The sequence below is a fragment of the Semicossyphus pulcher genome, unplaced genomic scaffold (assembly GCF_022749685.1).
Source record: "Semicossyphus pulcher isolate SPU_LCO1_2020_fin unplaced genomic scaffold, fSemPul1.0.p SCAF_3, whole genome shotgun sequence".
NCBI classification, from domain to species: Eukaryota; Metazoa; Chordata; class Actinopteri; order Labriformes; family Labridae; genus Semicossyphus; species Semicossyphus pulcher.
The window spans coordinates 20509248-20522095 of NW_027211704.1; the positions used below are offsets into that span (position 1 = coordinate 20509248).

Genomic DNA, 12848 nt, shown 5'->3' on the forward strand with positions numbered 1-12848 from the left:
TATGCGTAGACATTGTCAGATGTTGGGAGAATGCTATTTTTACAACCCGGTCTGGTATGTCTTCTGGTCTAACAACTTTTGGGTAGCACTTGGCTTATTCAAAGCAACAAAACAGTTTCCTTCATCAACACAATTAAAGAAGGTGTACACATGGGCTTCTCCAGACTGACAGGTCAATGTTTAAACATTTTTGAACAGTGACGTTATTGTTTTAGGGTTCTTACACTTTCCAAAACAATACCTTAATTTCTAGTCTGCAGGAGCAACACTGCCTTGAATAATTCATTGTCTCCAGGGTTTAAAACATAACTGTTATTGAAACACCATCACTGAAATGTCTTCTCACATGCCATAAATGTCTTATTACTCACAAACGGCACATGTCGACTTGGTGAAATAAACACTGACCTACATATCACTGCTTCTGTCACCACAGGGGTTGCAGCAGGCAGCAGGAGAGTTAAACCCAAGGATGCTCGGGATAGAGTGAGTGAAGCATCCTGGGCCGTCTTACTATAGGGGATCAGTTCAATACTATAATTCTCTCTGCTCTGGTGTTTGTGGGTGATCTTTAAGGTGTCTGGTTCTCTCTGGGGATCTTTTTTGGCTCTTGGGGAGAAATTAAACACATAGACGCACTCAAAAATCTTTGGTTTAGAAGTGTTGTTTCCTGAAAAATTATGTCTTAAGCTTTAATGCAGCTTTATATTTGGGAAGGTGTAGTTTTTATGCCCAACATAAGTATGGTAGTTTCCAGGACACAGAGGGCGGGTAAGTAAAACAAACTCAAGACTGAGAATATTAGGGTAAATAAATCCATGTATCATCACTTGATATGTAAGAAAGGCCAAAGAGATCCCAGGATAATGTACAGGAGTGACATGGACAGGATGCTCACCTCTCTTTTAGTGCAACTTCCTGAATTTTCTATTCTGCAAACTAGAAGAGTAGTATTTAAAAAATGTGCATAAAATACAAATTTAGTTTATGGTTTAAAAAGTAATTTACATATAAAAGAAATGATGCTTTAAAGAATTATGAGTCACTTATAGGACCCTGAAGGGATATTTATATGTACCACTGAGCTAGGAGCTCCTCTACATCTTGGGGCTACACGTTCGGGCTTTGCTCTTCCGTGCAGAAGTCTATCTGCTCTTTACTATACCTCTATATACCTGTCTGAATACTTAAATATTGGTTCCTGGAGATTTCAACATATGCTGGCTTGCTCTCACTTACGTTGAAGCAGAAACCAGCAGTCTCCACACTGCCCTGCCGCGGGACAACACCCCCCTCTGATTTTAGTGTCCCCTGTTGCAGGTGACATCTCCAATGTTGATGTCTTTCGCGAGTTTTCTATCCTGGCGTCTCTCCAGCCCGAGAAGTTGAGGAGAAGAAGCTTACAGTTCAGCCGCCGTCAGAAGTCGCACTGACCAAGGACCAACACCTTTTCTGACCAGTCCTCTGTCACTTTGACAGCCACGTGCCTGTAAAAAACAAAAAAAAAGACTTTTAATGATTGGGAGTGAGTGCAACAGGTGCTAATTATCACAAACCTGCAGGAACGTGTTAAAGCTATTTTTAAATAAAGGTTTGTAAATTCATTGCTATTTTATACATGTTTGGTTAGTCGTTGTAGCATGTCAGTTGTTTTAAAGGGGCACGCCAACAATTAAATATTGCACTTCCATAAATAGGGAGACTTTAACTCTTAATGTTGTTATTAAAACATTGATTCCTACTCTTACAACAATGTAACATAATCGTGTATTTTATTGTATCCTTCTTGAAGGGTAAATACCTGTCTTTCCAACTCCATAGCCCCAAATGTTGGTGGTCCCCAGGTCCAAGTCAAAGCAACCCTGATGACATCATCTGGGTTATTTTTAAGACAGAGCTACAGAAAATATTCCATTTGTTTCCATAGGCTTCATTGTACTCTCTATGATGAGTAAAGTAACTATTGTGTTTAAAATCAGTGAAGTGCCCCTTTTATGTTTTGTATAATTTTATTTCGTCGAACCGCAAAACTGTTATGCAGCTGTGGCTGAAATAAAGCAAATAGCCTAAAGAAAAAGGCCTTATAGAATGTTTTTGAGCATTTCAATCTATATTGTCTTTTAAACGTTGGCGAACAAATACAGTAACGAGAGAGCAACACCAACAGAAACATCTTATTCGTTGTGGAGACTGCAGATGCAGAAGAGGTCCTCAAAACAGACACAGACGACTTCGTAGTGTGTTGGTGATTAATAGGTCATAAACGTGAGTATGGATATAATGTGTAAATATAATTGTATTCAAGTGTAACAATATTTTAAAGACACAATTGAACTTTTGAGAAATTACAATTGACGAGATATGCTGATGACAGTAGAGTGCTTTCAATATCATTTTTCAACCGATATAACACAAACGAAGAAGAAAACCGGAAGCGTTGTTGTTCCTCCTGCTGGCGATAGCTAAAGCTACGTTGGTGACATCGTCTTATCGGTCTGGGGTTTGACAACAGAAACAACAGCCTTATTTCGTGTCCAGCCACGAATACCTATTTTCACTGGGGTCTCTGGAGAGGTATGTCTGTACTACTCGCCCTCTAGTCATAAATGGTTGAGTTGTGGGGGTCAGCTGTCGTTAGTAACATAACTGTCCATGCTAACGCTATGTAGCCAAACATAGCTGCGGCCTACGTTAGCTAATGTTAACCCTCGGTAGCTAACACAGTACACAGGGATTCTCACTAGCTGACCTGCTACAGTTAGCTTAGGCTAGCCATCGTCTCAGGTGAGCTAGCCTGGGCGGACAGTATTGATACATTGTGATTTTTGTAAATGACAACGCATGATGTCATGAATCCGTAGTTTTATATTAATAACACTCCAATATTGAGCTAGCTTATCGTGCTGTTTAGCTAATGAGAGATTTAACATGAACGTAGCTTGCAGAGTAACGTTAGCGGATTAGCCTAAGCTAACGTAAGTTGATTTAACGCCAGGTAGCTTGTTATTTATAAGGAAGCGGGGCTGACATGATTTCAAGACTGTTACAGTTCACTAATTACTGGTGTATTATCAGCTATTTGATTCATAACACTGGTTCATTAGCCAGTGGTGCAGCTGGTGGGAAGAGACATAATATAATTGAGATGAAGTGAAAGTACATTTAATTCCAAGTCGTTTTGTCCATATTAAAGTGCAGTCTCAAAATAAGTGTACTTCATGTGTTTACCCTTTGATACTTTAACTCCACTCAGTTTTTGATTGTATATGATGTTCCATTTGTATTATCAATACATGGCACATTTATTTTTAGGGCTCCAGTCAATAACAAAGCAATTCAGGATGATATGACTTAAGGACTTAACAAGGTTAAAATAGACACACATTAGTTGGATTTTCAAAGAACATAAATTTTAACATGGAATATAATATAAAATAGATAATATTAGAAATGGTGAAGTTCAGATGCAGATTCAAGAGAGGGATAAATAAATAAATAAATAGCCTCACGTTTTAAATACATTTTGGGCCAGCTGTTATCATTTTACAACTTTGCAGATTTTAATTATAAAGCTTCAGCTTTTGCTGGGTACAGCCTCTCACATTCAAGAGGTTTAGGTATATGGTTGTTGTATTATTGTTAATTGACTGTTTTTGTGACTTTTGACTCTGGCTCAGACATTGAGTAACACCGCTAAACCGCCCAGGCTAAACAATTCACTGATCAATTAAATGCTTATCATAGGGCTAGGCTATATGGCCTAAATCCTATATCACAGATTTTTCATATCTCGATAAATCACGATATAGCATACTTTCTGGTAATTTAACAAATAATTAGTCTGAATGAAATAACCACATGGTAAAGCCTATTTTTGGATAATCTTGTGTGAATTAAATACTTGACAAATAAAAAGTACTGAGTTTCCATTGTTGCTTGTGTTGAGCCTGAGCTCTTTTCTGCACGTTAATGTCCATGTTAATAAACAGCGCCTCCCTCTATGGTTCACTCCAGGTTCTTGCACGTGCAAGAATAAGAAAGTAAAGCATTGTCAAAATGACGTTAAAATAGCCGTAAATCAATTCGGCCGCTGGTTTTGTGACATCACAATAGAGATGATATAGAAAAACACATATGATAGACATTTTCATATTGTTTTAACGATATGTATTGTCACATTGCCCAGCCCTATAGAGGGCATAAGTTTGTGGTTCTTGTATCATTATTAATTGACTGCTTTTGTGACTTTTGACTCTGGGTCAGACTCCATTTATTGTCATTTTACAGGCTAAACAATTCACTGATCAGTTAAAAGCTTATCAATGCAGTAGTCATTAGTTGCAATCTACCTTTACAATTAAAATGTCTCTCTCCTAAAGGGAAGAGGAGTATTCAGAATGAGATTATGTATTTATATAAGTACAGTTTCTCTGTGATCTAGATAATTCACAGCTCAACATGTCAGTAGTTTTCATCGAGAACTAGGTCAGGGACAATTGCAGTGTTACATCAATACTGTGGTAAAATTATCCCTAATTGTTATTATATTTATGAAGTTTTTAAACCACTGTATTGACCGTGCACCCACTTATCTTCCATAACAAACTGTCCCAGCGCTGAAATGTCTGCGGTAAACAAAGGTTACACTTTGACCTACTATTGGAAGGGAATGTATCCACACAGACACGTATCACTGACTGTGGATCAAATTTAAGTAGACAAAATCAAGATGCATTTCAGTGTGTAACTTTTCCTCTAAATCATCAGATGAACAACAACGGGAATAAGAGAGCTCCAACCACAGCCACTCAGCGACTTAAGCAGGATTACCTCAGGATAAAGAAAGACCCTGTGCCTTACATCTGTGCAGAACCTCTCCCCTCCAACATCCTAGAATGGTAAGATCTCATCCTGGCAAGACGCACAGCCGCACAAACCTGTTCATTATCATTATCATTAAAGGTGCTCAAACTTGTATAGGTTTAAGTTTTGAACAGATTAAACAACCAACACCTTGTCACTAAGTTAATTGAAATCTCAGGTTAAATTGTTATTAGTCAAAAAGAGGAAGCAAAAAAAAACAAACATCATTTCTGGTCATAAGAAACAAACAATTTGAACAAATATTTGAGTCAGTGGTTTCCCACTAATTAATTTAAAGCATAACAAAAATTAGAATTTTATGTAACCTATTGTTTTTGTTTATATTCCAGCTACTTTTCCGTGTTAGTTTTCTTTCCACTGAACAGTTACACAATGAAATTTACCACCAACATGTTTTTCCAGGTTGAGCACTTTTAGCTGTGTATGCAGTTTCCTTGTAAGAGAGCGCTCTGATGACTCTGTGGACTGTAACAGAGGCATTGTTCATTGGTATTTTAAAACGTAACTTAACTCTGCCTCTTACCTCCCTCAAACACAAACCACACATTAGTTGTTAAACTCTAACTAGAACTTGTCAGGCAGTAATATTTCAATCCTGATCAAGTAATAAAGATAAGCCGAAGTTAAATATTTAGTCAGGTGATGGGGAACCTGGCAAACTCAGTAAAACGATGGAGAGAACAACAATAAAGATAAACCTCTACATAAAATCATTTGAGTGGGCCAAGAACTGATTTGAGCAGTTTAACTAATAACTTTGGAGTCGCTTATGTCTTCAAATGTCACATTAGTAACAGTAATAATTTTAAATATTGTTACCACGCCCATGTGTTATATGAACATGTGGTGTGGAGCCAGAGTGCAGATGTTTTTTTTCTTTTTCATTGTGCCTTTTTCCAAATAGCCTTCCATGGCTCCAAAACATGATCTGCATAAAATAAATGTTTCTATTTCAGGTGTCTAGAGCAGAAAACATAGTTGTGTGTTATACAGGAAACTGTCACTATTGTTAAATCTTGTTCAAAATGAAACCTCAGATCCTTTGTTCGTAATATAATGCCGTCTGTTTTTCTCAAAGTTGCGGTCAATGACAAATCTTCCTGTCTTCTCTAGGCACTACGTAGTCAGAGGTCCTGAGAAAACCCCATATGAAGGTAAAAGTACTACACACAGCATTGCAACATATTCACATTGTTCCAGTTAATGACGCCATTATGACAAGTTGATTCCTGCTGATCAGTGACATACTTAACAAAGGCACAGTTTCTGTTTCAGTGTTAAGGTCACGATCATATAGAGCGAGAGAGTAAAAAGAAAAAGAGCAGCTCATTGCGCCTTTTTCTACTGTTTTCAAGGCAAACACCTGCTCATTAGCTGTCATTAACTAACCCTTATATTGTAAGCTGACAGAAGGCCCGTCTCTACATTCATCCAATTGGACAATGAGAACAAACCCGAATGACATTTCTCTGCTTTGAGTGGACGTTTTTTCAACTAGAGCCACACCCAGCTGCTAAAACGCGCTCTGTCTGATCAGACCCTACATCCTGCTTTTTTTCTTTCTAAGGCATGTGACGTCATTATCTGCTTTTCCTAGGAGGATATTATCATGGAAAACTTATATTCCCTCGGGAATTCCCCTTTAAACCACCGAGTATATACATGATTACACCAAACGGGAGATTCAAGTGTAATACAAGGTACGAGTTTAGTTTTAATTAACATGTTTTAGAAAAATACATTTTCCACCTCCTTTATTATAATGTCGCCTGTTTCCTCCACAGGTTATGTTTGTCCATCACAGACTTCCATCCAGACACGTGGAACCCCGCCTGGTCCGTCTCCACCATCCTCACGGGTCTGCTCAGCTTCATGGTGGAGAAAGGCCCCACCCTCGGCAGCATTGAGACCTCCGACTACACAGTGAGTAGAGACAAAGTGAAAGTACAGCAGTGCGTGGTGATAGACCACCTCTGATGTCTCAAATATCTTATTTTTCCCCCCAGAAAAGACAGCTGTCAGCCCAAAGCCTGGCCTTCAACCTCAAGGACAAAGTGTTCTGTGAGCTGTTTCCTGACGTAGTCGATGTACGTATGAGATGATCTGTAACTTTGATTCATTCTTCTCTCTACTCTTTGTTGAATTAATATTCTCTCATTTCCACCGCCAGGAGATGAAGCAGAAACAGAAGGCCCAGGAGGAGTTAAGCGCCCGCACTCAGCCTCTCCCTTTACCCGACGTGGTGCCTGATGGAGACCCTCAACACGCCCACTACGGCCTCCCTGCCCTCAACGGAGGTCCCATCCCTCACGGGGGAGCCAACCCTGCGCCCGGCCTTCAGCAGGCCAACCGCAACCATGGACTTCTAGGTGGAGCTCTAGCCAACCTGTTTGTGATCGTAGGCTTCGCGGCGTTTGCCTACACAGTCAAGTACGTGCTGAGGAGCATAGCCCAGGAGTGAGAGGAGAGAGAGGAGCGGGCGTTGTAGGGCTACGCTCCCCCCTGCAGGTGAGCCAGCTAGTGGACTCCACATTCGACAAAACACACTACGTGGGGGAGGGATGTTCAGTCCTGGGTTAAACCCCTCCACGACCACCACCACCACAACCACCACCACCATGGACTTTGGCAGACGGAAACTCAAAGCCGACCCACCCAGGAAGGACTGAGAGCAGGTGGAAGAGGAGGAGGAGGAGGTGGGGGTGTGGACGGGAGTGGCAGTAGGGCCGGGGGATTGGAGGGGCTTATTAAAAAACGGTTGTGATCCACTCTGTGCTTCAGTGGTTTATGTCAGCAGTAGGAACAAACTTGGCTCATGGGTTGTGGAAGTTAAGGAGGTCGGAGTTTGCACCATCAAATATCAGATAAAAGCTTTTGTTTTTAAAACATTTCAGAGTCTGTTCCTCTGCCCATCAATGCTAAGAGAAGTGTCCCTCTCTCCGGTGCTCTCTGTCACAGAGACTCCTCAGGGTGGACTGGATGCTGCTGCAGCCCCAAATGGCTTTAAGTCAAAAGAGAGGAATGCAACCTGTTTTGTGCTTCCCCTCATGATTGCACATGCAGGGTCTACAACTTAATTTAAATAACAGTTGTTGGCAATGGAGTAACATTTTTTTAATAGCATCAGGTTAGTCACCCTATGTCTGCGGCTGCAGGAACCTGTTTCTCTACCTTTAATTTTACTTAGTCACACGTTGCATTCAGTCGGTTTTCTTGGAAATGTGTTGATGGAAAAGAACGCTCAACCAGACGTACCACAAACACACAGGATATTGGCAGAGATTGGCAGGCCTGCACTCTTTGACTTTCCATGTGTGCTAAAATGTGTTTATCTGCTCCGCTAATGGGACTTCAAGGGAGCTGCCTCCTGGACCACGTAGAGGAAGAGGAGAATGACCTAATGTTGGTCCTTCAGACGTCACTAAGCTCGTTGGAAACAGCTGACGAATATCAATCAGTAAAACTTGTATAACTTCATGTATACAAAAAGGACAATAAAAAGTAATAAGACCAAAAACAGTAGGCAGAAATGTGCAATATATAGAACCTTATCAGTACTTGTGAATTTCATCGATGGGGACTACTTTTTGCACCAGAGCTTACATCACCAAGAAAGTAGGTTTCCTGCAGCAGAATATGGACGTGTGTTTATTTCTGGTTTTATATAGAAATCAAAGAACCAAATACCAACTTAGCGTGTTGTAACTGCTGATCTATGGTCAGTCTGATGCGAGTCCAAACGTTCTCTCCCGTCAACCCATGAGCCAAGCAGTCTGCACAGGCGTCAACAGAGACCTTTTTAAATTGGCTAATATGACCAGTATAGCACCACTATATATAGGTCCAAGTAAGGAGACACGTGAAGAGAACCAACATTTTGTTTCTGTATATTCTTTTCTTTTTGATATTTTTTTCTTTGTGTTGTTCTCTTTATTTATAGAAACGGCCTCGGCTTGTCTTAGTTCGGAGGAAACGTTGAGTGTTTGCTGAGCCCTTCAGTGCGAGCAAACACACAGACAGGCCGCGGCCCAGGCTCACATAATTGCTGATAATTTACTGTTGTGCATTGCATTTAGTACAGATGGTTCTACTGTGTATCTAATGTTTCAACAGAAAAAGGTCTGAAAGCGGAGGAGTCGCCTCTCTATTGCTCTTTTCTTGGCACCATCTTTAAAAAAAGACAAACTGCTGATAATGGGAGTGCGTTTGTGTGATTATACAGCAAATGCCCAAATTTCCATGCTTCAGTTAATCTTGTGTGACATTGTATGTTTTCATAGTAAATGCAAATAAATTACCCTGCTTTGCAGGGCATTTTAGCAAACCTTCCTTTACATCTGCTTCTGTGATCATATTCATATTTTCACATGTCCATAAACATGTATTGAGTTGTGTTATAAAATAGGTCAACGTTTCACTTTCTTCTGAATAAAAATGTTATTCAAATGAAATCTAGATTGCTCACAGAAGCTATAACCTTTTGATTAGATAATGTGCTCGTGCATCCTGTACTCATGGAATTCCACAGAACGTTGTTTGATGGAGGACGGTGCTTCCTTGGAATTCTTTGTTTCGACACGTGACAGGTTCACTCTTGTCTGCGGAGACAGCTTTTAAGAGCGCGGCTGTTGAGCAAACAGTCACAACAGAGTTCACTCAGCCTTTGGCACAAACTTGACCTTCAGCAGTAAAGCCCGGGAATATAAATCCTCAAAGTGAGTATTGTTCTGAAAGGCCTGCTAGATGCTTTTATTTAGTAGATAGATTTAGCTGTTTGATGCTTTATTTCTTTTTATTCCACTTTTTCTGATGTTTTTGTCTACTTCATGTTGTGTGTTGCAGCTCGTCTCTGTCAACGTTCCTCTGTCAACATGTGCATAAATGAAGAGCTGGAGTGTGTGGTGTGCTGCTACGAGTACTCCCGCAGCGATCGGGTCCCTCGGCTCCTCCACTGCAAACACACCTTCTGCGCTCTCTGTCTGGAGAAGCTGTCCAAGCTGGACGGCATCATCCGCACCGTCTCCTGTCCTCTGTGCCGCTGGATCACCGTCACCAAAGCCAGCCTGACCCTCCCCGGGGCACTGTGGGTCAACACCGAGATCTGGGACCAGATCACTGAGACGCAACAGAGAAAGAAGAATTCATCAGTGGAGGATTTAAACGACGCGAAGACCCAGATCATGACCACAACACTGTGAGTTACCCCTCAAAACCACCTCTGTTAGATAAAACCTACCCTGTTTGTCATTTATTTATTTATTTATTTATTTATTTAAGCCTAAAATTAAACTGCTCTCTTCCTCTCTCTCTCTCTCTCTCTGGGTGTACCTGGGATTGCAGACCATCTGGTTTCATGTCCGCATTCCACAAAATGTTCAGCTGTGTGCCGCTGCAGGGACGACAGAGAGCGAGCTGCTGACAGTTTAACTACACAAAACCTGATTTTCTCCTCCTTTTTTTACTGCCGTGCGTCCACAATGCAAAACTCCTGCAGTTTACATCAACAGGGCTGCATGAAACGGACAGATGACAACACTGGAAACACTGTGTGTGTTTAAAGTTGTTTTGTGTTAGATTAGAAAGTGGTTTTAAAAACACTGAGCAGAAGGTTTGAATTGTGAACTGTGAATTTGTACTGTACATATATATATTTTTTACTACATTAAAAGTTACTGTGAAATATCAACCTATCTACTTTCAGTCGATTCGACCCAGCTTAAGTTTCATTATGAAGATTTAGTACAAATTTCATTTCTTGGTGTATGGGGCATTCAGTTTTTATAATGTGTTGTAAAACATTATGAGATTATTTATATTTATATCTTTTTTCTCAGTGTGCCATCTTTGTTTCAGAACAGCTGTTGTTGTTTTTTAATGTTAAAGATCTGAGTGTTTTGACTCTATGCATCTTCAACACGAAGGATACAAAGTCTCATAGTTCCTCCTAATTCATGAGCACAATTTCTTTTTTAAACTTTGATAAAGTTTAAAGAATGAAATGTATTATCTCAGACATCTGCAAATGTCCATGTCAATAACAATCTGTGAAATGTCGCTGAAGATGAATCTTATGTTTTAATAAAAGTTGACATCCAGTGTTCATAATTTGCAGTCATCTTTTACTCTCTCTGTCTGGTTTAAATATTGATTTATTTACACCTTTACATTTATATTATATATATATATATTTTTAAAGTTACCTCATGAAGACCAAAATTACAAGAGCCAGAGAGAGACTGACTTCCCGCACTGTTTAAAAAGTGCAGCTTAAAGCCTTTCTGAAGACTGTGCGGCTGAAAATGAAGTTTGAATTATTTGCAGTGTGATAAAAAGATCAAGAGAAGGAAAACATTTGGGTTTTTTTAGTGGAAAATGTTTCCCGCAGCTGCTTCATAAGAAAAAAAAAAAGTAATCTTGATTATTTTTTAAAAACATGATAAAGCAGCAATGACATGAAGTGTCGGGTTAAACATTTTACAGAGAGCTATTAAACCAGTTTTCTTTTGAATATATTAAGTGATGTGTGAATATCAGAAAACCTGAAAGAATACAGTATATTCAACTTTCATACAACTGAAAAAGATAAAGAAATTATTATTGGAAAAAACATTAAAAACATTTGTACATTTTTTGCACACCATTATTTAACATTCAAGCAAGCCGTTTTATGTTCCATGATCTGCTTAAATATGATTCTTAAAAATTGAATGTTAAATGTAAAAATTGTTAACAGTCAAATTAGGAAATATTTTCTTATTTAACACATATTAATTAATACGCATGCACCAAATAGCAATAAAACATTCCGCAGCCTGTCCTCGTAACGTCTAAAGCTGCTGTGAGGAACTTTCGGTTTGTGCTGGCGCCCCCTGTGGACAAAGCCGTACCTCTTATCGCTATGCTGATTTTGTCCTGTACATGCTTAAGTGGTGGTTTTTAACAACCAAAAAAAACTCTCTTATCCTGTCTTATGTATCACTTACTACAAATCTTTTTGCCCTGGAAAATGTTAACAAACAGTTTCAGGCATTAAAATAACTATATAGAAATACACGACATGCCTTTTTTATGCTACATTTAGCTGCTCCAAGTGCGACAGAGTGGTAGAAATGTGAGTAAATAGCGCTACAGTAATGCGTACAGTAGTTATGATAACGTGTAAACTATACTATCTTACTTTTTAAATCGATAATAACAGTACAATTACTTTAATGAAATATGAGTTAAATTTGGTTTGCTGTAATTTTAAGATTATACTTCTGTATACCTGTAGCCTAGTTCGGCATTCATCTACAGCCGGGTGGGTAACTAATAATAATATATATACAGTACCGTGCACAAGTTTTAGGCAGGTGTGGAAAAAATGCTGTAAACTAAGAATGCTTTCAAAAATATAAATAATAATTGTTTATTTTTTTTATCAATTTACATTTACAATAATTTCACATGTAGGTTGAAACACAGTCATTATCTGAAACAGAAACAGCTGTGTCGGAGGCTTAAAACTCGGTGAGGAACAGCCAAACTCTGCTACCGAGGTGAGGTTGAGGAAGGCGGTTTCATGTCACATGTCATACACCATGACAAGACTGAGCACAGCCACAAGACACAAGGTAGTTATACAGCATCAGCAAGGTCTCTCCCAGACAAAGACTTCAAAGCAGACTGAGGGTTCAAGATGTGCTGTTCAAGCTCTTTTGAAGAAGCACAACGAAACGGGCAAAGCTGAGGATCATAGATGAAGTGGTCGGCCAAGGAAGCTTAGTGCAGCAGATGAAAAACACATCAAGCTTATTTCCCTTCGAAATCGGAAGATGTCCAGCAGTGCGTTCAGCTCATAATGAGCAGGCAACGGTGAAGCACGGTGGAGGTTCCTTGCAAGTTTGGGGCTGCATTTCTGCAAATGGAGTCGGAGATTTGGTCAGGAGTAATGGTGTCCTCAATGCTGAGAAATACAGGCAGAT

At 39.6% G+C, this 12848-nt stretch overlaps 2 protein-coding genes across 2 annotated transcripts; both read left to right on the plus strand.

Annotated features, from left to right (window-relative positions):
* Positions 1 to 2448: 2448 nt before the first annotated feature.
* ube2j2 (ubiquitin-conjugating enzyme E2, J2 (UBC6 homolog, yeast)) lies at positions 2449 to 9286 on the plus strand. Its single transcript, XM_069679109.1, has 7 exons — positions 2449 to 2574; positions 4768 to 4898; positions 5998 to 6038; positions 6482 to 6584; positions 6669 to 6807; positions 6891 to 6971; positions 7055 to 9286. The coding sequence occupies exons 2-7, from the start codon at positions 4768 to 4770 to the stop codon at positions 7343 to 7345; spliced, it is 786 nt and encodes a 261-aa protein (XP_069535210.1). The 5' UTR covers positions 2449 to 2574; the 3' UTR covers positions 7346 to 9286.
* A 228-nt stretch (positions 9287 to 9514) lies between these two features.
* On the plus strand, positions 9515 to 10989 carry LOC138606197 (RING finger protein 208-like). The gene is made up of 3 exons (XM_069678659.1): positions 9515 to 9599; positions 9727 to 10078; positions 10225 to 10989. The coding sequence occupies exons 2-3, from the start codon at positions 9756 to 9758 to the stop codon at positions 10301 to 10303; spliced, it is 402 nt and encodes a 133-aa protein (XP_069534760.1). The 5' UTR covers positions 9515 to 9599; positions 9727 to 9755; the 3' UTR covers positions 10304 to 10989.
* The last annotated feature ends 1859 nt before the right edge of the window (positions 10990 to 12848 follow it).

Bases quoted from the DNA above. Each gene is read 5' to 3' on its own strand.
- ube2j2 (XM_069679109.1), top strand. From the start codon at position 4,768: ATGAACAACAACGGGAATAAGAGAGCTCCAACCACAGCCACTCAGCGA. The intron at 6,039-6,481 runs GTAAAAGTACTA...TGCTTTTCCTAG, and splicing joins TGAGAAAACCCCATATGAAG to GAGGATATTATCATGGAAAA. The intron at 6,808-6,890 runs GTGAGTAGAGAC...TTTTCCCCCCAG, and splicing joins TTGAGACCTCCGACTACACA to AAAAGACAGCTGTCAGCCCA.
- LOC138606197 (XM_069678659.1), top strand. From the start codon at position 9,756: ATGTGCATAAATGAAGAGCTGGAGTGTGTGGTGTGCTGCTACGAGTAC. The intron at 10,079-10,224 runs GTGAGTTACCCC...CTGGGATTGCAG, and splicing joins CAGATCATGACCACAACACT to ACCATCTGGTTTCATGTCCG.